Source organism: Poromitra crassiceps, assembly GCF_964638095.1.
Source record: "Poromitra crassiceps genome assembly, chromosome: 7".
In the NCBI taxonomy this organism is placed as follows: domain Eukaryota; kingdom Metazoa; phylum Chordata; class Actinopteri; order Beryciformes; family Melamphaidae; genus Poromitra; species Poromitra crassiceps.
Window position 1 is genome coordinate 41,484,749 of NC_139628.1, and position 20,903 is coordinate 41,505,651.

Consider the following 20,903-nt stretch of genomic DNA (forward strand, 5'->3'; position numbering starts at 1 on the left):
TTATATACCTGCGAGTGTTACAAATGAACCCATTCTCTTCCCATCAGTGATGGTAATGGAGATTATATATACTGTATATATATATATATGGTATATATATATATATACAGTATATATAATCTCCATGACCATCACTGATGGGAAGAGAATGGGTTCACCATATATTTATATATATATATATATATATAAATTTCATTAATTATATACCTGCGAGTGTTACAAATGAACCCCTTCTCTTCCCATCAGTGATGGTCATGGCTTTATATATATATAAAGCCATGATGAGAAGGAAGAGAATGGGTTCATTTGTAACACTCGCAGGTATATAATTAATGAAATTAATACATATATAGATATATATATATATATCTATATATATATAGATGTGTTTTCTTCTCTTCCTGTTAGTTGGGTATGAGTTTGTTTAATGCTTATCTTTGACTTCTTTGTATTGTCAACTGTTTGAAAAAAAGGTTTTAAAGGAGCAGGAAAAGACTGATGCTTCAAACATTTTGGCTCACCTGCCAAGGAACTATCTAAGAAATATCTTCAAATAACTTTGACTTTTTTGTATTGTCAACTGTTTGCAAAAAAAGGTTTAAAGCAGGAAGACTGATGCCGTTTGCAAAAAAAGTTTTAAAGCAGGAAAAGATTGATGCTTCAAATATTACAGTCTCAGTTTGGCGGGTGGGCCTTATAGGGATACAGTAGAGTAGACCAAATTTGAGTGTTCATTTTGAACACTAGTAGGCATTTATTTCCCCCACCAGTGCTGCCATCTCAGTTCTCATCCATTCTCGATTCCTCTGTGTCACTGCCGTCTTCCTCTCCAGAGGCAGACTCAATGGCAGCATCGTCTGACTCAGAGGACTCCTCCTCCGACTCAGAGGACTCCTCCTCCTCCGACTCAGAGGACTCCTCCTCCTCCTCCGACTCCTCCTCCTCCGACTCAGAGGACTCCTCCTCCTCCTCCTCTTCATTCTCTGTGTTTTGCATCTCTCCGTCCACCTTCTCCAGCTGTTCCTCTCCACCAACATCAGAATGATTATCTGCAACATCTTCACTGTGATCATCCTCATCAGCCATGTCTTCATCCAGGCTATCTAAATCTTCGATTATGGATACGACCAGGGAACGTCTGGAGGCCACGGAACATCGGGAGGTGTTTCCACCGACGCTCTTCGGCGGCTTGAGAGGAGGAGTGCCTCCGGATCGAACCGCTTTCGGTGTGGACGTGGAGGCCATCGGCGGCTTGAGAGGAGGAGTGCCTCCGGATCGAACCGCTTTCGGTGTGGACGTGGAGGCTGTCGCCGCCTGGAGAGATTGCTCGAGTTGCAGCCCGTCGTCATCGTCTTCCTCTTCACTGTCATAAATCACAGCGGCTCTCTTCCTCTTGGTGGGGATTATCGAGTTATCCATTGAGCTGTTCAGTTCAGAGACACGGGAGCCATTCATACTTTGGTCAAGCTGGTCTTTCTCTCTTCTCTCGCGGAGGGATTTGTCCACATTAAAGCTACCCTCCATCTGTAGCTGGGAGAGCAGCTTCATGGATTGCTTTTCAATTTCCTCTTCCATCATCTCGTCATCTGGGAACATGTCGGCGGCGTCGCTGTCCTCCAGCTGTAAATTGAAGCTGCCTTCAAAAGACTGGGGCCGTGAGCTCAGTTTGGAGGATGCGTCTGCATTTGAGCTTGCATTGGACATCTGTAAGACAGCAAGTCTCTTATTCTGCAGTGGAGTGGAGTGTTTTACCTCACCCACAGCGAAGAACGGTTTCTTTGAGCCGCTGGATTTTGGGAGTGACATTCCATTTTGCCGTTGTTCATCTTCATCAGCCGTAATGTATTCCGGACTGGCATCTCCTGGCGCAGCATCGACGTCGGTCATTACCAACGACTCTTCCACCACCTCCTGAACAGAGTCATCTGCTGCTTCAAAGTCACTCGGTTCCTTCTCGAAAGACTGGTGTTTGGGAGAATCCACGTTCGGCTCTGCAAGCGTATCTTGGCGAACTTCTGGAACAGGGTCTTTTGTCAGACTTTCATCTGTTAGATCGATCACCTGGTCATGTATATTTTGTCCGCCATCCTCCTCGCCAGAAGCAGATGGAGACTGGTCCATCTCCACCACAATTAATGACATGTTGGAGCTGTCATGGGGTTCAGGGGAGGGGGGAGTGGGCCTTGGACTTCTCGTTTTCTTCTCATTTGACCGCTCCCTGTTGTGTTGAACCGGTTGTCGGAGCCAGGCTGGCTCTGTGTTTGATGCCATGCCCTCCGCCAGCTGCACCCGCAACTCTGACTCGGCCTTCATCAACGTCTGAGCCTTCTGGACCCTCCCCTCGATGTAGAGGTGTGCTTCCTCGTCCTCTGGGGCCTCGTCAGGGTCGTTGAGGTCGAGACTGAACATTAAGTCGTGATCCGAAATGCCAAACATCTCCATGGTGTGGAGGTAGGCGATGTGTTCGTCCAGCTCAGTATCTGTCCGCCGGTGGCTGGAGTGCATGGATTGGAGTTGTATCTGCGTGGAAGAGGACCGTGTCTCCTGCAGCGTGAAGAGCTCCCTCAGCTCCTGCTTGCTGAAGTAGCGGAATGGATTCTTCTTGTCTCCGGTGGTCTGTCTGATGAGGGAATCTTTAAAAACCTGCCGTCTGTAGATCTTCTCCTCCACCGTTCCACAGGTGATCAGCCTGTAGATGACCACGTTTGCAGTCTGGCCGATGCGGTATGCTCGGTCAACAGCCTGAGCATCTGTCGCCGGGTTCCAGCTGGGGTCGTAGATCACAACTCGGTTTGCTGCCGTCAAGGTGATTCCAACTCCGCCTACCTGGGTGGTCAGGAGGAAGACTGAGTACCGCTTGTCTGTCTGGAAGAGCGAGATGCGTCTCTCTCTCTCAGCAAGCTTCGTTATCGTACCGTCCAGTCTCATGGTTTTGAAGCCTCTGTGACCCAGGACGCGCTCGAGGATGTCAAGAACCTTCCTGTAGTGAGCAAAGATGAGCGTGCGGTGACCTTCCTGTTTGAGCCTCTCGAGAAGCGCGATCAGAAACACGAGTTTTCCGGACTCTGATATTAATGTTTCATCGGAAACGTTGGCGATGTTGTCACCCGCCGACTCGTCATCCTGTTGCTTTTCAGCTGTATTCTCGTCCAGGCCTAAATGAGCTACAGCCGCAGGGGAGAGCAGTCTTGGGTGGTCACATATCTTCTTCAGGACGTTCAGTGCAGTGAGAGGCGACTTGGTGGTCATCAACATGTCCTTGACGTGTTCCAGCGAGAGAAACTGCTGGTATATGTCTTCCTGGATCGGGCTTAGGTATGTCCAGATGATTAGGTCATTCTTCCTCGTCAGTGTTGGCATGACCGCTCCAGCTTCTTCTGGATGATTTGGGACTTGGTCATCCTTGTTGTCTGAGCTTTCTTCTTTCATCTGGGTGCCGTTCATTTTCTTCTTCTGCACCTCAGCTTTTGTCCTGCGGAGGAAGTAGGGGTTTATAATGGCCATCAGGTTCTCAGACATCTTCATCCCAAGAGCCTTCTCCCCAGGAGTGGCGTCCTTCTCCCTGGCACGTGTGATGGGGTTATCATACTCAGTTTTGAACGTTTTCGCGCTGCCGAGGAGTGTGCCTTGCAAAGCAAAGTCAAAGAGAGCCCACATTTCTTTAAGGTTGTTCTGGACTGGAGTGCCTGTTAGAAGCACACGGTTTCTGGCGGGTATGGAGCTGGCACTTTTGGCTGTTTTCGTGGATGGGGTTTTTATCTTGTGTGCTTCATCCAGGATCACGTAGTCCCATTTGAACTCTTTGCCACAGTAGGTTGCCACGAGCTGATAGTTACTTATAAGCATTTGGTACGTGGTGATGAGCACGCCACCCCGCCTCTGAATTCTCTCCAAATTCCTGTTCCGCTCCGCCTTGTTGCTGCCGTGAAACTCCTTAACATTGAAGCCAGGAGTCCACTTGGCGAACTCTTTGGTCCAGGTTGTGATCAGTGATGTTGGCATGACAAGGAGCGCGTTTTTCGCCAGCTCAGCATCGTACATGGCGGAGAGAAAGGAGATGACCTGGATGGTCTTCCCGAGGCCCATGTCGTCTGCTAGGATCCCTCCCTTATGGCCATCTCTGTACAGACTGTACAAGAAGGCCACTCCTTCTCTCTGGTGCTCATACAGCTTGTCATGCAATTCTTTGTAAAGCATTAAGCCGCTGTTGATGACGTTGACAAACTCGTCGCCGTCCTCGCTCTCTGCGTCTTGCTCTGCCAGAATCTCTTCAATTCTCTTTATTCGGCTTTTAAGTTTATCACTTTTGCGAATGCCATAAGCCAACTTGAAGAGTTCCAACGCATTCGGCAAATTTCCTTGTCTGGAAAGCGCTTTAGCCTCCTGAATGTATCTGCAAAAGAAATGAAACAGTGCATTAGTTGTTTATTAATCATACAATGTTGTACTCTAGTACACAGAAAGTTGAATTTGGATGCCACTGGAGCTGCACAGAGCAATAAGCCTGGTTAAAACCATCCTGATCACGTGACCTCATATTCTGTTTCGCGCCTTCATGGATCAGTCTGGACTTCCTGATCACATGACGACTACGTGGTTTGAAAACGTCACGGTATCAAAGCCACTCTATAACGTGCTGGATGAAAGTGGTAACATTTCATAGATAAACAGAAAAAAATGACGCGATTATCGATTCTGGAATAAAAGATCAATTAAAAAAATCGTGACATTAAAAATCGCGATACTTAAGTGATTATCGATTCTGGAATAAAAGATCGATTCAAAAAATCGTGACATTAAAAATCGCGATACTTAAGTGAATCGATTTTTTCTCCCACCCCTACTATCTTGTGTCTTGGCCTAAACTACAACATCAGTGGTAGACAATTGTCTATTGCCTCTAGAACAGTGGTTCCCAACCTTTTTACACCAAGTACCACCTGAGAAAGTAGTTGGCTCTCCAAGTACCACCATGTGACCGACGTTAAAATACGCTCTCCTCTACTACAGCTCTTTTACGATTCCCTCCCGTTTTGATCCACTTTAGCATCCCTCCTCGTCTTTGTTCACCACTTGTGTAACCATGCGGGGCGGGCAGGTAATTGTGCATGCGCAACAGGTATAGTGTCCGTCAGAAACAAATATTTGTTTCTAAATCTCAAGACAACAAAATAACCTCAACTTCAATGATCACAAGTTTATTTTCATTCATAGTATATTATTTTGATAGATAAACATGTTTTACAATTGATTTTAAAGTTGGGTTTATTTCATAATTTAAACATTGGGATTCCAGGGATCAAGTACCACCAGCAGGGGGGGGCGCAAGTACCACCTACCTTGAGAAACACTGCCAATATTAATAATTATTATTATTTCACTTTCACATGTTTGAAAACTACTACTAATGACCACCATGGATTTTGCACAAAAAAAAAAAAAAAAAAAAAAAAAAACTTTTTTTTTTTCACAGAGCCTTCCAAGTACCACCAGCAGGGGGCGCAAGTACCACCTACGGTACGCGTACCATAGGTTGGGAACCACTGCTCTAGAATATTCGAGAGAAATTAAATGAACACTAATTTGTATTTATTTATTTATGTATTTATATTAGGCTATATAAAAAATCCCATTGGTCAAATGTAAACAGTAGTGGCTAAACTGAAAGTATGGGTTGGATTGCTTTTGGGGTTTTCTTCACAAAAGTGGAGGAGGCAGAAGCAGCACTAGCACTGCAGCAGGTGCTCCTGCAGAGCTGGAGGTGGTGTTGAACTTATCAGAATCAGGAACCTTCACATAGGCTACAATTTCAGAGCATAAAGTGAAACATGTAGGCTATGCTTATTGCTTTCACATTTATGTGCTTTATGGGATTATCAGTAGGACTGCACAATACAGTTTAAAGTGGAGATGAAGCAGTTAAATTTTTTGTATTTGCATTTAACCTCAGACAAGCCAAGACAGGACACTGCACTCTTCCAAAAAAATGAAGTTTGCTGTGAAGGTTTTGTACAGACAGAGGCATGTTTTTGTTTTTACGTCTTCATATTATACTTGCAGTTATCTAGGCAATGTTGAATTCTATTAGTGAACAAATAGGTAAGTAACATGTAACACCACGTTAGCATTATATTCACCAAATCTTGCTTCAAACGACCCACATTTTTCGCCGGCACGTGTGTCCGCGTGTGTTGGCCTGGCCTGCATGGTATCTAATGCCCGGGCTGAATTATGGTCCCAGTCCGCCCCTGCACGACAGTAATGGAGTCTCGCAACGCAACGAGCAGTAACAACGTTAGTAACATAAACACAGCCATAAGTGTAGTAGTTATTGCAGAAATAGACTCAATAGCAACAATTAAACAAGAATAAGAGTACTATGCACTAGCAGTTTTTCCGCGGGAAAAACATTTTCGCCATTCTTCCGACCGGATTTGGTGACGCTGATTGGCTGAAGGAGTTTGTCTGTTAAGGCAAGTACTCCCGCCCACGATCAATGTGGGTGGCTGACCAGTGTTTCCCTATGTACAAACTGATTTCACCAAGTTACAGTTGTTCCTGGACCAACATTTCTTCCTAGTATGGGCCGTAAAGGGGGGGGGGGAGGTGTCATTGATTGAATGATGACGTACTCTATTGGTATCGGTATCACTTTAAGCAATGAGATCGAAAATTTTTGAAGCAATAGCCAGCCGTAGTCTGAATCAAATTGAAAGGAGAGACAAGATCAAAGCCCAACAATCAGATGGATGGAAGTACAATAGTCAGCTAATGTTGAAAAATGACATCAGCTTATACTGGATTTAGAGAAGTCAACCTGTATGATTGTTAGGGGTGGGAGTGGGACGATACATCGATCTGCATCCGTTCAATGAGCAATGATCCAATAGCATCGATGCAGTGAAAACATCAATATAAATTGTCATGATGCTACATAAGAAATAATCATTATTTAATTTTGAAATTCCACGGCACGTCTGTGTCACCGTTTCTGCCCAAGTGCACCGCTTTCCACACACAAAGAATGCAAGGGCCATGGCAAGCACGCAAGAAAAGGGAGAGGATATTCGCCCCCGGAATGTCATCATATCAAAATCGTATCATGGCAGATTTTGTGATATCGGTAATAAATATTAGCCTGGTAAACCAGCCCGTCACGTGAACTCACATTTCATTTGGTTCTCCGTGACGGTCTGGCCCCGGCTCCATGGGGAGGGTTTAGCAGAAGCTGCAGAGCAGAAGAGCCAATCAGCGACTCCGCTGTGATTGACAGCGCAAGTTGGCCAAACAGGAACGCCACTAGCACTGCACTAACAAAACAGTAATGGCCGCCTCCTTGCCTGATCGTCTCGAGGAGTCATGTCAGCGTTTGTCTAGTTTAAACAGCCATAAAGTGCAGTTATTGCAGAAATAGACTCAATAACAACAATTAAACAAGTACAGGAGTATCGCCGCAATTGCAGAGTTTCTCGGCGGGAAAATATGTTTTTGCCATTCTCCCGAGTGGATTTGGGTTTGATTGGATCCGACGCTGATTGGCCGAAGGAGTTGTCTGTCAAGGCAACTACGCTCGGCCATGCTCCCGCCCCTGCTAAACCCCCCCATGGCGGCCGGGGCCAGACCGTCACGGAGAACCAAATGAAATGTGAGTTCACGTGACGGGCTGGTTTACCAGGCTAAATAAATATCTCATCATTGTCCAATTAATCGATATAGCGTATCGTGATCAAACTTGTGATTCCCACCTCTAATGATTGTTGGACGTGCAAAATAGCGTCTCTAGAAAGCAGCCCTCTCCCTTTGATTCTGAGGGACTGACACCCAACCTGACGTTTACCAAATTTGTTTGACATCCTGACCTGCAACATGTTCTCATATCAGACACCATTGTAGCTGCTGGAAATATCTGGAGGTGACATCACCTTGTCTACAATTGGCCAGTTATTGACCAAGAAGAAAAACACAACTACTGAATGGAGCCAGGAAGGCACCAATAATTGATTTCAAATCAATGACCCCCAGGGTCATAACAATATCGGCCTGAAAGTAAGATTCAGGCCGATATTGTTATGACCCTGGGGGTCATATATGTGATTTTATTCTCTGTACTTTGATCCTGTGTATTGTGTCTTTTTCATTCCCTCATCTGCATGCCTGATTGACTGCTGATGGGAGCTTGATGCATGTCCGCTTGTATGAATGGTGATGATTTGTGCTGTGTGACTGATTGGCTGTCCTCTAGGCGTATGCAGGCTGGTGATTGGCTGTCCTCTAGGCATATGCAGGCTGGTGATTGGCTATCCTCTAGGCATATGCAGGCTGGTGATTGGCTGTCCTCTAGGCATATGCAGGCTGGTGATTGGCTGTCATCTAGGCATATGCAGGCTGGTGATTGGCTGTCCTCTAGGCCTATGCAGGCTGGTGATTGGCTGTCCTCTAGGCGTATACAGGCTGGTGATTGGCTGTCCTCTAGGCCAGTGATTCCCAACCAGGGGTACGTGTACCCCTAGGGGTACTTGAGCAGCTTGCAGGGGGTACTTTGAATGATTGGGGAATACAATTTACCTCCAAAATGATAAATACATATATATATATTCCAAGTCATTTCATAAGCCCATTGTTAAAATGTGATGTGTGTGCCGCAACTAGTTCTGCTGGCAAGTGTCAACTGCTACACTGTTCTGCTACTGATAATGGCAAAAAAAAAACTAAAAAGCCCAAACAGCGGCAGTTCAGTGAAACATATATTTTGTATAGATTTACTTGTATGTAATCATCAACACGCATGAGTGAGGGGTACTATTGTCATGGAAAAACAGCTCAAGGGGCGAAAATGTGACTCTGCGGCGTCAACTCCTTGTGACGAATGAGGAAATGCCATTTCCTCATTTAACAGTGCTTGTCCCTCATCTAGCAAAGCCTTCTGCAGGCTCACCGGAATGAGTTTTGAAATGGAGGGACAATAAAATGTCCCCCCACCGACATGATTGCAAGTTCTTGGTAAACGACACGATAACGTTTTGGACGTGTACCGCAGCCAACGCGCCGAGTTACGTTCGAGTATGCACAGTCTCACTGTCGCCGCCATTCGGCGACAGGGTGCCAAGTCGAGGTTGCGCAGAACCATGCCGGGCGCTTAAGAGTTGAAAATCAGTCTGATATCAAGCTATTACAATGTTTCAGGGAGAATATTTCCTTTAAAAGGGGAACTAACAAAATGGCAGGTGTGATAGCAGACTCGGATAGGATGGACCTATACCTCTTCCTGGGTGTCAGAATTAGCAGAAGAAAGACTGGTGTTTTCAAACCAACTGCTGCTGCAAAAAACAAAACTATTACAGAGATGTAGACAGTAGAGTAATGTGTTTTTCCCCCTGACAGTTACCTGTGGTAGGTCTCCCTCTCCTCATCCGTATCAATCGTCATGGATCTGTCAAAACAAAAGTCTGGGTCAGTGACATCATCACACCTACAGCCAAGCTCTATCCAACACACAACTACACATAAACCCAGTGAGACCAGCTACCTTAAGCCCAGTGGTTGCAATGAATTATTACATGTTTTAAATTGTCATATTTTTCTTTGTCTCAGTATGCTGTAATAATGCTGTTATTTTGCATAATTATCCTGCAAATACGCTCTTATTTTCATACACTTTTATTCATATATATTTTTTACTTAATGTTGCTCTATTGTTCCTACATATTTCTATTTGTTGTAATCTATTACCATTTATTTATTGTTGCAGTGACCCAAAGGGATCAATACATTTTATCTAATCTTTACAGTCATTTTTGAGTGAAAACTGAGTCAGCTAAATGACTAAATTGACTAATTATCACATATTGATAACTTAGCAGACTAAATTTAAAGAGTAAAAGGACAGTTCCACCCTCAGACAGTCTGACAGTTAGATCTCACCAGTGTGTAAGTTATTTAGTGATGATTCATGAAAAGTTCTAATTTAGCCTCCTTGTTTGGTGAACCCACTTTCTCTCAACCTGAAGCTGATTCTACTGCAGTTACTACATTCCCCAGAAAGTCTTTTAACCACCCACAGAGATCACTGTACCTTTAGCATTTTATGACGTTACTGTATACATGAGGATACTGTAAAGTACAATAACATCAACTTCAATATTCCAAATTGTTGCATAAAATCCACTTTTCTGTCTTTGAAAAACCGAAAATCATTCATCTGGACTGGAGCAACCGAAAGTGTAGGGGCATTAGTGAGTAAACAGTGAGTCGTAGTTCTGGGTTGCTCCAGATGAATGATTTTCGGTTTTTCCAAAGACAGAAAAGTGGATTTTACGCAACAATTTGGAAGAGGCAACTATATGTATTTAAAAGAAGAGGATGTTGGCCATCGGATAGCGTCTTCACTTCACGTTTTTGGCTCAGGTAAGTGTTCATTTTTATACCTAGACGTGAGAGCGGCACGATTGTTTGATGGGAAATGCGTTGATGTTCGCCGGGAGCTAATGCTCAGTATGAGCTAACCCCGCTAGCCGGGCGCTTCTCGCTCATACTGAGCATTAGCTAATGCTCAGCTAAGCTAATGCTCAGTATGAGCGAGAAACGCCCAGTGCGAGAATTGCACCCCCACCATATTTTGGGGCTGTTTTAACTTAAAAACAGGGATGCAAATCTCGGCAGGTACAAACCGCCGAGATGTGCACCCCCTCCATAAAGCCAGGAGAGATCCCCAGGTCTCGAGGTAATCTGTACCCGGATTTTAAGCACCAAAGTCGGCTTCCATGAGCCAGAAGAGAGCCCCAAGCATAGAAGTCACCTCCACGCGGATCTAATGCGTCGGTCTCCGTGAGCCAGGACAGACCCCCTGGCTGCCTTGGAGATCACGTCTACCGACAATTATATCATTTTTAAACAGTTAAGTTTCCGTATAAATCATTACAATATGCTCCCGGAAGGTGGGGATGCAATTCTCGGCGGGGGTTCAAAACTCGGCATGACACCGGCTAGAGGGGTAAAGTATGAGCGAGAAGCGCCCGGCTAGCGGGGTAAAGTTAACTCAAATATCTTGAAATTAGATATCAAGGGACCACGGCTTAAATCGTTTTCCCCTCGGCCAAATGTCTAATTTATGTTAGCGTTATTTAGCCCCCTTGCCCCTTCCCGACACGAGAAGCTAGCAAGACATGGTTGGTAACGTTATGTATGATGTAGCAGGTAAGTTAGCTGACAGGACACCTGTTAGCATCAATGCTACTAACGTTCTACATTATCGTTACTACTCACACTAATACTCACTTTTCCAGTTTATCGGACATTTGTCGGACATCATGGTTGTCCATTGCATTCTGTTCCCGTGCCGCTCAAACTGTATTGATATTTTGAAGACGCAGCCGTTTCCCGTGCCGCTCAAACTGTATTGATATTTTGAAGACGCAGCCGTTTCCTTATGCAAGTTCCCCGCCACATGCATCCAGCGAATCAGACAGCACGCTGCAGTGACGTTTGGGTTACGTTTTGGGGTTGCTGTCGAATCGGTGCAACGGAAAAGTCCACTGGGCGGAGCCAAGGACAACGCGACTCTACCGCGCTTGCTGATGACGTTTACGGTATACCCGGAAGTGGGAGCAGAGCTTCTGATGGATGCTAGAATGGATCGGGCGGAGGAACATGACGAGTGATGATTGGTTGGGTTTAGGCATAAGGACTGATGATTGGTTGGGGTTAAGGTCAGAGGCTGATCCATTCTAGCATCAACGAGAGCTTCTGCTAGGGATGTGGCCAGCTATATTCTTCTACTCACTCTTTTGCCAGGAACAGTCTTGCATAATCCTTTCCTGTCCCATAGACTCAGAGTTTATTCCCACAACCATCCCTTAGGCTACTACAGGACACAACTCAAGTTGATTCCAAAAAACTTTATTCATAAAAAGGAAATATAAAAGGAATTGCAGTTACAGTCTGCCAAAAAAGCAGTAGGCTATACAAAACTACACTACACACATAATTGTAGGTTTTTCTTAATATGTAAATGCAATGAGATATAATTGTGTTCAATGTCAATACAACCTTAGTCAGGTGTGATATTCTTAAATTTCCTGGACATCTTTTCTAATTTTTCATTCTGGAAATTAAAGATTGGTTGAATTTCAGATTAGATGTCTTGCTGTGACTTGGTTGAATTTCAGATTAGATGTCTTGCTGTGACTTGAATGATTCTGCAATTCGTTACATGTTGCTTTTTCGGTGCCGCGTCTATGTGCCGACAGGCCGCAGTGCCGACAGGTCGCAATGCCGATAGCCCACAAGCAGAACCAGCTGAGCGAGGCGGCGTGCAGCGTGTCGGTGGAGCTAACCTCTCCCAGCCCCCACGCCAAACCTAACCTCCCCCCATGCCTACACCTAACCTCCCCCAGACCCTAACGCAAAACCTAACCTCTCCCACCCCCCACGCCTAAACCTAACCTCCCCCAGACCCTAACCCAAAACCTAACCTCTCCCACCCCCCACGCCTAAACCTAAGGTCGGCATTGCGGGTGGTCGGCATAGCGGGTGGACACCGCTTTTTCACATCTATGAGCATTCAAATAAAAACACATGTAGGCCTACTGTATCATAAAAACACATGTAGGCCTACTGTATCGGCGGCTTTAACTTGACAACATAAACATTCTAAAATTGCCCCCAGCTTACTTCCTGTTGCAGTGTTAGCTGACAGGAAATAAGATAGGTTTCAAGCTGTTACCTAGCAACACAATTCCTTGAAAACCATCTCTATTTGACCTAGGGATGTAGCTGAGTGGAAGAGTGGATGCCTTGCTTGTAGTAGGTCCTGTTTGTCATACTGTTTGTCAGTCCATACTGTAACTGGAAGGTCACAGTTTAATATCCAGTAGCAGTTGCTGTGTCCATCCCTGCCGGGGTTTCCTTGAGCAAGGCAGTGAAGCAGCCGTCCCACTGGTGAAATATGCTAAGTATGCATGTCTCATAGGAATAATATGAGCAAACAAAAAATCCTTAGTGCACTGTGTGTACTTTCTTTTAACAGATACTGTATATCAATAACATTGCACTGAAGTTAAGGCAATGGAGGTTTCTTTAGTCTTCCGAGTAAATCTGAGTAATTATTTTGAATAAAGACTTAGTGACGTATCTTCCAGGATGTTTGGCTGGCTGCTGTCTTTTACTTCCTGCCTCCTGTGCTTACATCTCCTGCCTTTTCTCCAGGCTCCATCACCCCCGATCCACCCTCTACCCTCACTCTTGTGTTCAATCCCTTCCGCATCTTTCCGATAAGTCCCCCACCCAACCTCCACGGTCCTCCTCACCTCTCTACCTCCATCTCTGTCTATACCCCCCCCCCCTTCCTCTCTTCCATCTCACACCCAGACCTTTCCCTTCCCGCTGCCCTGATCCGCTCCCTCTCCGCCGGCGCAGCAGCCGGCACCAAGGCCACGGTGCTGGGCGGCGGGCAGGTTCTTGTAGACGGCCCGGCTGTACGGGATGAAGCAGAGGCCCAGCTGGAGGCTCCGGGCCAGGCGGCAGTAGGCGGCCAGCGCCAGCACCAGCAGAGGGGTGACCAGGAGGAAGCCCACCACCAGAAGAGCCACGCAGCCCCCATCAGTCAGCAGGTCCGAGCAGAAGGGGGACGTCCCATGGGGGCGAACCTGGGGAGACGAGAGGGGAGAGAGGCAGCATGATGAGACGATGGCTAGGTGAGGTCAGTCCATCCACATTTTTCATGACTAGCAAGAACTTTTATAATGGATATTGGATACGGATGTACAGATTGGGCAACATTATGCATTACTTTCAGTATTTTCTTGCGATGTATTTTCATAACATCATCCATCATCCATCATCCAATGATTGTGTTAACTGCAGGGAATAACACATGATAAGGATAGCGATGATATGCTCTATGTGGAATGTGTATCTGAGGTGAGGACAGACAGCAGTTGGTAGTCTGAGATACACACATAGACATTATGTACTGAAGCACTGCCCTGCATGTTCCTGACAACAAGACAAGAAACAGGAACACGCTAACAACAGTAGTGAAACATCAGCGTCTCTGTATCCTGTGCATAAAACGGTGTTGACGAGTGACAGGCTATGCCTCTGCAACTTAACTGAAAGGAGCTGAAAGGGTTTAGGTAGAATGGGAGACGAATGGAAAGACACCGGGGCTGAATCATCCTTATCTCCCTCAGAGGTAGGAACAGTACATTGGAGTGGAGGAGGAAGAGGAGGAGGGGAGGTGCAAGGAGCGAAAAGGTTTGCGGGAGTCAGAGAGGAGTATTTATTGTAGGAGAAGACGTAATCATGTGCTGTTGCAAAGTAAAAGAAAATCATGTATCACCCACAAAGTTAAAGACCCCCTGAAGTCATGTTTCAAGACGTGTACAATTCTCTATTTTGAATAATAATTTGTGTCTGATGGTTTGTCCCCACAAAAAAAGGTTACATTATCTTGTTAAAATCCTTAAAATAACTTCCCCTCCTTCTCCTTCATTTAAAACTCCAAAGCAACCAATCAGAGTTATCTAAGGCATAACTATAGCCAATCACAGCATACAACATGGGCTTTCAACACATTCTGACTCATGACAAAGTGATGACAAGGGTTCCTGACGGGACAGGGATTGGCTCTGGGATTCGTGATGTCACGAATCTTGCCTGTTGAAAATGGCCTTTTCAGAAATTGCACATAAGTTTGGAATAGTGTAGAGAATATTGTTTATTTGTGATTAATAATCGGCATCTATAGAGGGATTATAGTGTAGTTAGCAGGGACAAGACAACTATTTGCGTAAATCACACTGAAAGACCAAATTCTTCAAATCAAGAAATGAAGGTGTGGAAAAAGTGTTGAATTTAGAAGCTGAATTAGTGAATTTGTGTGGGAACCCAGAGTTTGGCCAGAAAGGAGAGAGAGAGAGAGAGAGAGAGAGAGAGACACACACACACACACACACACACACACACACACACACACACACACACACACACACACACACACACACACACAGAGAGAGAGATTTATCTACACGGGGAGGGGAAAAAGGCAAGGGAGGGTGAAGGGGGGCAGGGGTAGGAGTTGTAACAGATAAGCCTCGCCCAAGTATGGCCGTGTTTGTTTATACATGGTGAGGCCTCCTCTGTGGCTCCAGATCGGAGCCAACTTTTTGGGAGAAAGCCCTCTTACAGCATGTTCCTCTTTACTCATGCGTATGCTTGCGTTGTGTCTCTTTGGACCACCATTGCACATTGAATTCCCTCTAATGTCTTGTTCATGTGTAGAGCTGAGGCCTGAGGCAGAGCTCGCCGCATCTTCGGCTGCTCGGAGTCCTCACTGAACTTCCCTATAGCTGTGCAACAGTCTCTGACACTGGGGTCAACTGTCGCCAAAAAACTAATTTTAAAGGAATGGAAGTCCTCCTCTTCACCTTCTTTTCAGGTCTGGCTGATGGACATGATCTCTGTTGTACAGATGGAGAGACTCGGGCCCCTGAGAACCAACTCACTTAAGAGGTTCTCTACTACCTGGGACCCGTTTTTGGCTACTTTGATGAGGTCAAGAATGATAAGTGACTTAAGCTAGGGGCGACGGATGGCGGCTGGTATTTCATTTATTTCATCTATTGTAAACATATGGACACTTTGTGCAGCTGGTAGCACGTTTGTTTGTTTTTTTGTTTTGTTTTTTCATTTCTTGTGTCTGAACCTGTTTGTCTTGTATATTGTTCTATATTGTTCTATAAAAAATTGGGGGGCAATTAATTGCCAATTTCTTTTTTATAATAAATTATTTAGACACATTTTTTAAGGGGGAAAAGTAAAAAAAAATCTCCAGCTTCTGAATGTGAATATTTCTTTAGTCTTCCATGACAATAAACGGATTATATTTGTGTTGTGGACTGTTGGTCAGGACAAAATTGAAGACATTTGAGGATGGCATCTTGGGCTTTGGGGGGAGGGTGATCAACATTTTTTACCATTTTTTGTGACATTTTATACACCAAACGACTAATTGATTAGTCGAGAAAGCAACCAACAGATTAATTGATAATTAAGATAATCATTAGTTGCAGCCCTATTCATGGAACAATCTTAATTAGAAGTGGAATCAAAGCACAGCTCTAACTCTCTTTCTCCACTTTTTTCTCATCCCTTCTTTTCTCCGCCTCTCTACATCCTCCCAGGTCCCGGTTAATCCCTCTCTAAGCTGGTGTCACGAGGTCTAATTGGTAGGAGTGAGGGAGAACCGAAAGGATTCTGGTCTCTCTGGTCATTACGAAGGTAGGTCGGTACCTAATACCTATTCAAAGTCTCTGAACCATGGTGACTTATTGGGGGACTCCAGGATACAGTTGACTGATTAGGTCAAGGAGGTTGTTTGTGTGTTGTTTTAATGCGTCCAGCTGCTCTCATCACATTGTGTATGCCCAAGTACCCGTTAATCAGCCAGTTGCAAGCTCTCTTTAAAGTTTTTATCTCTGGACATCAGGCTCCCGAGACTCCTGACCCATCGTCCATTCCACTTCACCCATCTCCTCGACGTCTGAGGGAACCTCAGGCTTATCAGATTATAAAAACTTATCATAGACAGAGCCAAGCTCCGCCCTAAGCCCCAGGCACAACTATTTCAAACACGTGGATGAAAGCTGTGAGATGAGGACCTGCAGCCTGCGGCCTCGCCACGCCCTGCAGCTTGCCTGCTGCGTGGGCTCGCCTGCCCTATTGGCATGCGCAAGCACTTTTGCTCAACTTGGCATCGCTGATGACATCACTCACTGATGACATCCAATTGCTCGAGTTGACATCACTGATGACAACAGCACCATATCACCCTGCACTATCTTCAATGCTATGCTTTAGCCATTCTTTGGTTATAGGTGAATTATGTGTCTGATAATAGATTGGAGATGACACTGAGGAATTTTGTAGGAGGAAATTATACCCCACTGAAGTAAAAAATATCCAGTAGTAACGTATTTCTCCACGGGACTGTTTGCGGTAAAACGTATTTGCTCTTGCTCAATACATTCTCCCACATGACAGATGGGAAGCCTAAACCTGGGACGGCGATAGCAGAAAGCCTAGAGAGATGGATGGTCTTATGGAAGGCCAGAAAGGCCATTTGTTCAAATCCCTGAAGTTAACAAGACTCTCTTCACCACAAGTGGTGCACTGGATGAGTATAAACTAAAGCAGGCCATTACGGAAAAAGAGCATCCGTGCTGGGCTGATTATAAAAGTTCAAAATATGGACACCGTGTACTGTATCTCCAGTCTCACCCCCACCTGCACCCATCCTCCCTCCCCTCTTACTGTGGAGTGGCAGAGGAAACCGAACACCACCATGACAATTGCCGGCGTCAGGATGGTCCCGAACACCAGGCCGGCCAGGCACGCGTTGATGGCGGCGATCACCAGGTTCTGAGCCGTCACCAGCACCGAGCACGCCCAGCAGTCCAGGGACCCGCGCAGCTCCAGGGCGGCCTCGCTGCCCCCGCCCCGGCTCTCGGCCGCAGAGTAGGGAGGAGGCACCACCACGCGCGAGGGCGTCTCCGCCCCGCCGCCCAGGGGCGCGGTGGAGGCCAGCGAGTTGGAGTGCTGGAGGTGGAGGTGCTGGTGGTGGTTGGGGTGGTGGAGATGGTGATGTGGGGGCAGTTCCTCCGACAGGTCCAACGCCTGGTGGTGGGCTCCCTTCTCTAGAGTACCGGTCATACTCATATTGAACTGTGGGCAAAGAAGTGACAGAATTCAGTGTGGCAGCACAGCTTTGCTAACCTCGCGAGGCAGCTGGATACACGCAAGATCACATTGGTTTCGAAACAGCTGTAGTGCTTCGCACCAATCAGCATCCTGAGGCAGCTACAGGCGGGATTTAGGTGTGACGACAGTGAGAAGTGAGCCCGTGATAGACGTGATAGACAGATGGTTCATCCAATCACCTGCAAGGATTTTTCTTTTACGGTTTCCAGAGCGACTCATTCCCAAATGGTTATGTGAAAACAAACCATCTGGGAGCGTCAGGTTACAGCTTTGCTTTGTTTGAAGTTTGAAAGTCAGTCAGTCCCATGTAGCATGTTTGCAGCGTGTATTCCTGCATCGGAGTAGAGTGCCATGGCTTAAGCAAGAGAACGGCCGAGCGAAACTGGATGAGGAGACGAGTCTGGTGCCCTGGCAGAACAATACTTTTGAACATAATCAAGTCTTCAAAGGCCTCGTGGTTCTAGGTCCACTGAGAGGTTGGAGGTCTTATCTATACGAGCAGGAAGCCAGCCTTGTGTGATGATGCCCGTCTACTGGGCGATGATTATCAGAGTGCTGATTGGCCAGAAGGAAAGAGGCCCATAATTACTGCATGTAGATGTGTACCAGAGAGATGAAGGGTAAACTGTATCAAAGCGGGGGTTTTTATACACGTGGGTGTTGCCTGCACGTGTGTTTGTGTCGATGCATGTTCTTGTGCCTGTGTGGTAAATGGAGGTTCTATAGAGGACGGGGGTTCAGCCCCCCATCATGCTTCTCTCTCTCTCTCTCTCTCTCTCTCTCCCTCTATATATATATATATATATATATATATATAAAACAAACATACTGTAACTCTCCCATTCACAAAAAAGTTTTCACACACTTTGTTGCAAATTCTGAGGTGAGCAGCACCACTATGGAAGTTCTCTGCTCTGAGCCAAGCTCCATCATGCTATGACAGCTTTGGAGCGGTACGCAGCTGTGTCAGGCTGCAGGCACAGAATGTCTTGCCTTCCCTCAGAGACAAATGCTGCATCACCTGGCCAGGGGACACCTCTGAACCATAGGGCCAGGTCAGCTGCGGAAACACCCCAGTAAGGATGACGCTATCAACCCGTCAGTCTGCCAGTAAGACAGTCGTTTAGCCAATCCAACAACCAGTCATCCAGCCTCACTGGGCACTTTCGAGACGGTTGTCCTTCTTGTTCTTTTTTGCCGCATTCTCCACTCAGACAGTCCTGCCAGTAAACCTGCCAGTAATCAGCCAGAGAGGAGCACAGAACTACCTTCTCCAACACTATCAATCCATGGTGTGGGTGTAACGAACTATGGTCGGGTATTTATTTGGCGAATAAACATTTCACAGTGAAATGGAGTGGATAAAAGCACTGCACTCTTCTTCATGTCACCATCTTTCTTCACACACACACATGCACGCACGCGCACACACGCGCACACGCACACACACACACACACACACACACACACACACACACGCACACACACACACGCACACACACACACGCACACACACGCACGCACACACACACACACACACACACACACACACCTGAACATGAACTGACAGAGGAAGCCATCCATTATACGGCGCTGTCCTTGGTGCTTAAAGTGTTGTTTATTTTCCACGTCTCCCTCCCATTGTTGTCTTCAGTGTTGTTTCGAGGTGGAAGGTGACACAGGGACGGCTGGCAGGAAAGTGTGCGTGTCTGTGTGTAAAATGACTCATTGTACCCCGTGCTGAAAATACATGTGGCCGCCCCCACCCACTTTACTCACTGTTCTCGTTATTCTTTGAATAGCATTTCTTTGGAATAGCACGTCACGTGATTGTTTGTCCCAAACTTGGGAATTCTGGCTACTGGGTATAGGCTATATTCTGCAGTGCCGTTAAAAGAGAACGTCAGTGGAAAAACAATGCCGATTTATTTTTGTACATGATCTCACACATATCCCGAAAACTGTGAACAGTTTTGCAGGCGTTCATTACTTTAACAGTTATTCAGAGCTGATTTGAGTTAAGTTGTGGGCCAGTCATGTCAATCATGCACAAATGACATCACTGGTCCACAACTTCACTCAAATTAACTCTCAATTAACTGTCAAACTAAATGACCGCCTGCAAAACTGTTGACGGTTTTCGGATATGTGTGAGATCACGTGCAAAATAAATCGGCATTGTTTTTCGGTGAAGTTATCCGTTAATGCAGCTACCATTATGGTGACATGGAGTCGCACAGCCACACCTCCTTCACTGGTTTTAAACTTTTGCTGTCATATATGCTTACCATCAAGTACTGCTGAACACAAGATGTTGCATTAACATGCTTGGATGCCACAGGGAGAACTTCTATTGTTCTATTGCTCTATTGTCTGGAACAAAGCAGCTGCTTCTCAGAGGCTCATTTTATTCATCGCTCCTAGTTTACAATGAACAACCATAAAGAAGAACTTTGAACCGCAATCAGTTAAATGTATGACTACATTTTAGTGGCATGTAGTGGTATATTCAAAGGTGCTGTAAGATAATCTGGAGGAAGGATTGAGTCAACAAGGTTCTTTCCAAAGTAGTCAAATACCAGCACTTTGGGTTGGTGGTCCGGTCCAGAACAACCCAAAGCATCAGTATTTCACTACTTTGGAATGAGAACTGTGTTGACTTATCCTTCTTTGTGGAGTTTTCTCTCCTCCATTGGATAAAGTGGGATGGGATAACAGAAAATGTTCTCTTCTGTTTACCTATTTAACACTTATTTTATTATTATTAGTAGTATTAGTATTACTAATAATAATACAATTTAAACAAAATCACTTATAGCAGCTTTAAATATGATACATGCCTGAGCTTCTACTCACATTGTGGTATGGGGCCCGGTTGACCTCTTGCTGTTGCTCCTCCAGATTGTAACTGCTTCTCCTCACTTTTTTTTCACTTTTTTTTCTCCACAAGACACCAAGGATCCAGTCAGTTTTCCAAGCAGATGTTCTCACCTCACACCTCAACAAGCTCTCCTCAGTCTTTCTCTTTGTTCGATCCTCTTCAGCCCACAGCCCCTCTGTCCTGGCTCCGGCTCGGTCTCCCCCTCCTGTCGGTCGGTGTGTTTTTGAGGGGTTCCTTCCTGCCTTATCTCTCAGTGGTGGTATGC

The 20,903-nt window shown here is 45.7% G+C and overlaps 2 protein-coding genes across 2 annotated transcripts; both read right to left on the minus strand.

Moving 5' to 3' along the window:
- Positions 1-392: 392 nt before the first annotated feature.
- LOC310779954 (DNA excision repair protein ERCC-6-like) lies at positions 393-11,379 on the minus strand. Its single transcript, XM_083640483.1, has 3 exons — positions 11,275-11,379; positions 9,386-9,430; positions 393-4,393 (listed from the first exon to the last, which is right to left on the minus strand). Exons 1-3 carry the CDS (start codon positions 11,316-11,318, stop codon positions 781-783), a joined length of 3,702 nt encoding a protein of 1,233 aa, XP_083496609.1. The 5' UTR covers positions 11,319-11,379; the 3' UTR covers positions 393-780.
- Positions 11,380-13,355: 1,976 nt separating this feature from the next.
- tmem88b (transmembrane protein 88 b) lies at positions 13,356-20,640 on the minus strand (the record flags this gene model as incomplete). The annotated part of the gene is made up of 3 exons (XM_083639612.1): positions 20,614-20,640; positions 17,311-17,721; positions 13,356-13,643 (listed from the first exon to the last, which is right to left on the minus strand). Exons 2-3 carry the CDS (start codon positions 17,713-17,715, stop codon positions 13,356-13,358), a joined length of 693 nt encoding a protein of 230 aa, XP_083495738.1. The 5' UTR covers positions 17,716-17,721; positions 20,614-20,640.
- Positions 20,641-20,903: the final 263 nt, after the last annotated feature.

What these genes read in the sequence shown, in the direction of transcription:
- LOC310779954 (XM_083640483.1), bottom strand. Translation starts at nt 11,318, where the DNA reads ATGGACAACCATGATGTCCGACAAATGTCCGATAAACTGGAAAA. An exon ending in ATGTCCGATAAACTGGAAAA is followed by an intron (nt 9,431 to 11,274) that starts GTGAGTATTAGT and finishes TTGTTTTGACAG; the next exon opens with ATCCATGACGATTGATACGG. An exon ending in GAGAGGGAGACCTACCACAG is followed by an intron (nt 4,394 to 9,385) that starts GTAACTGTCAGG and finishes TTTCTTTTGCAG; the next exon opens with ATACATTCAGGAGGCTAAAG.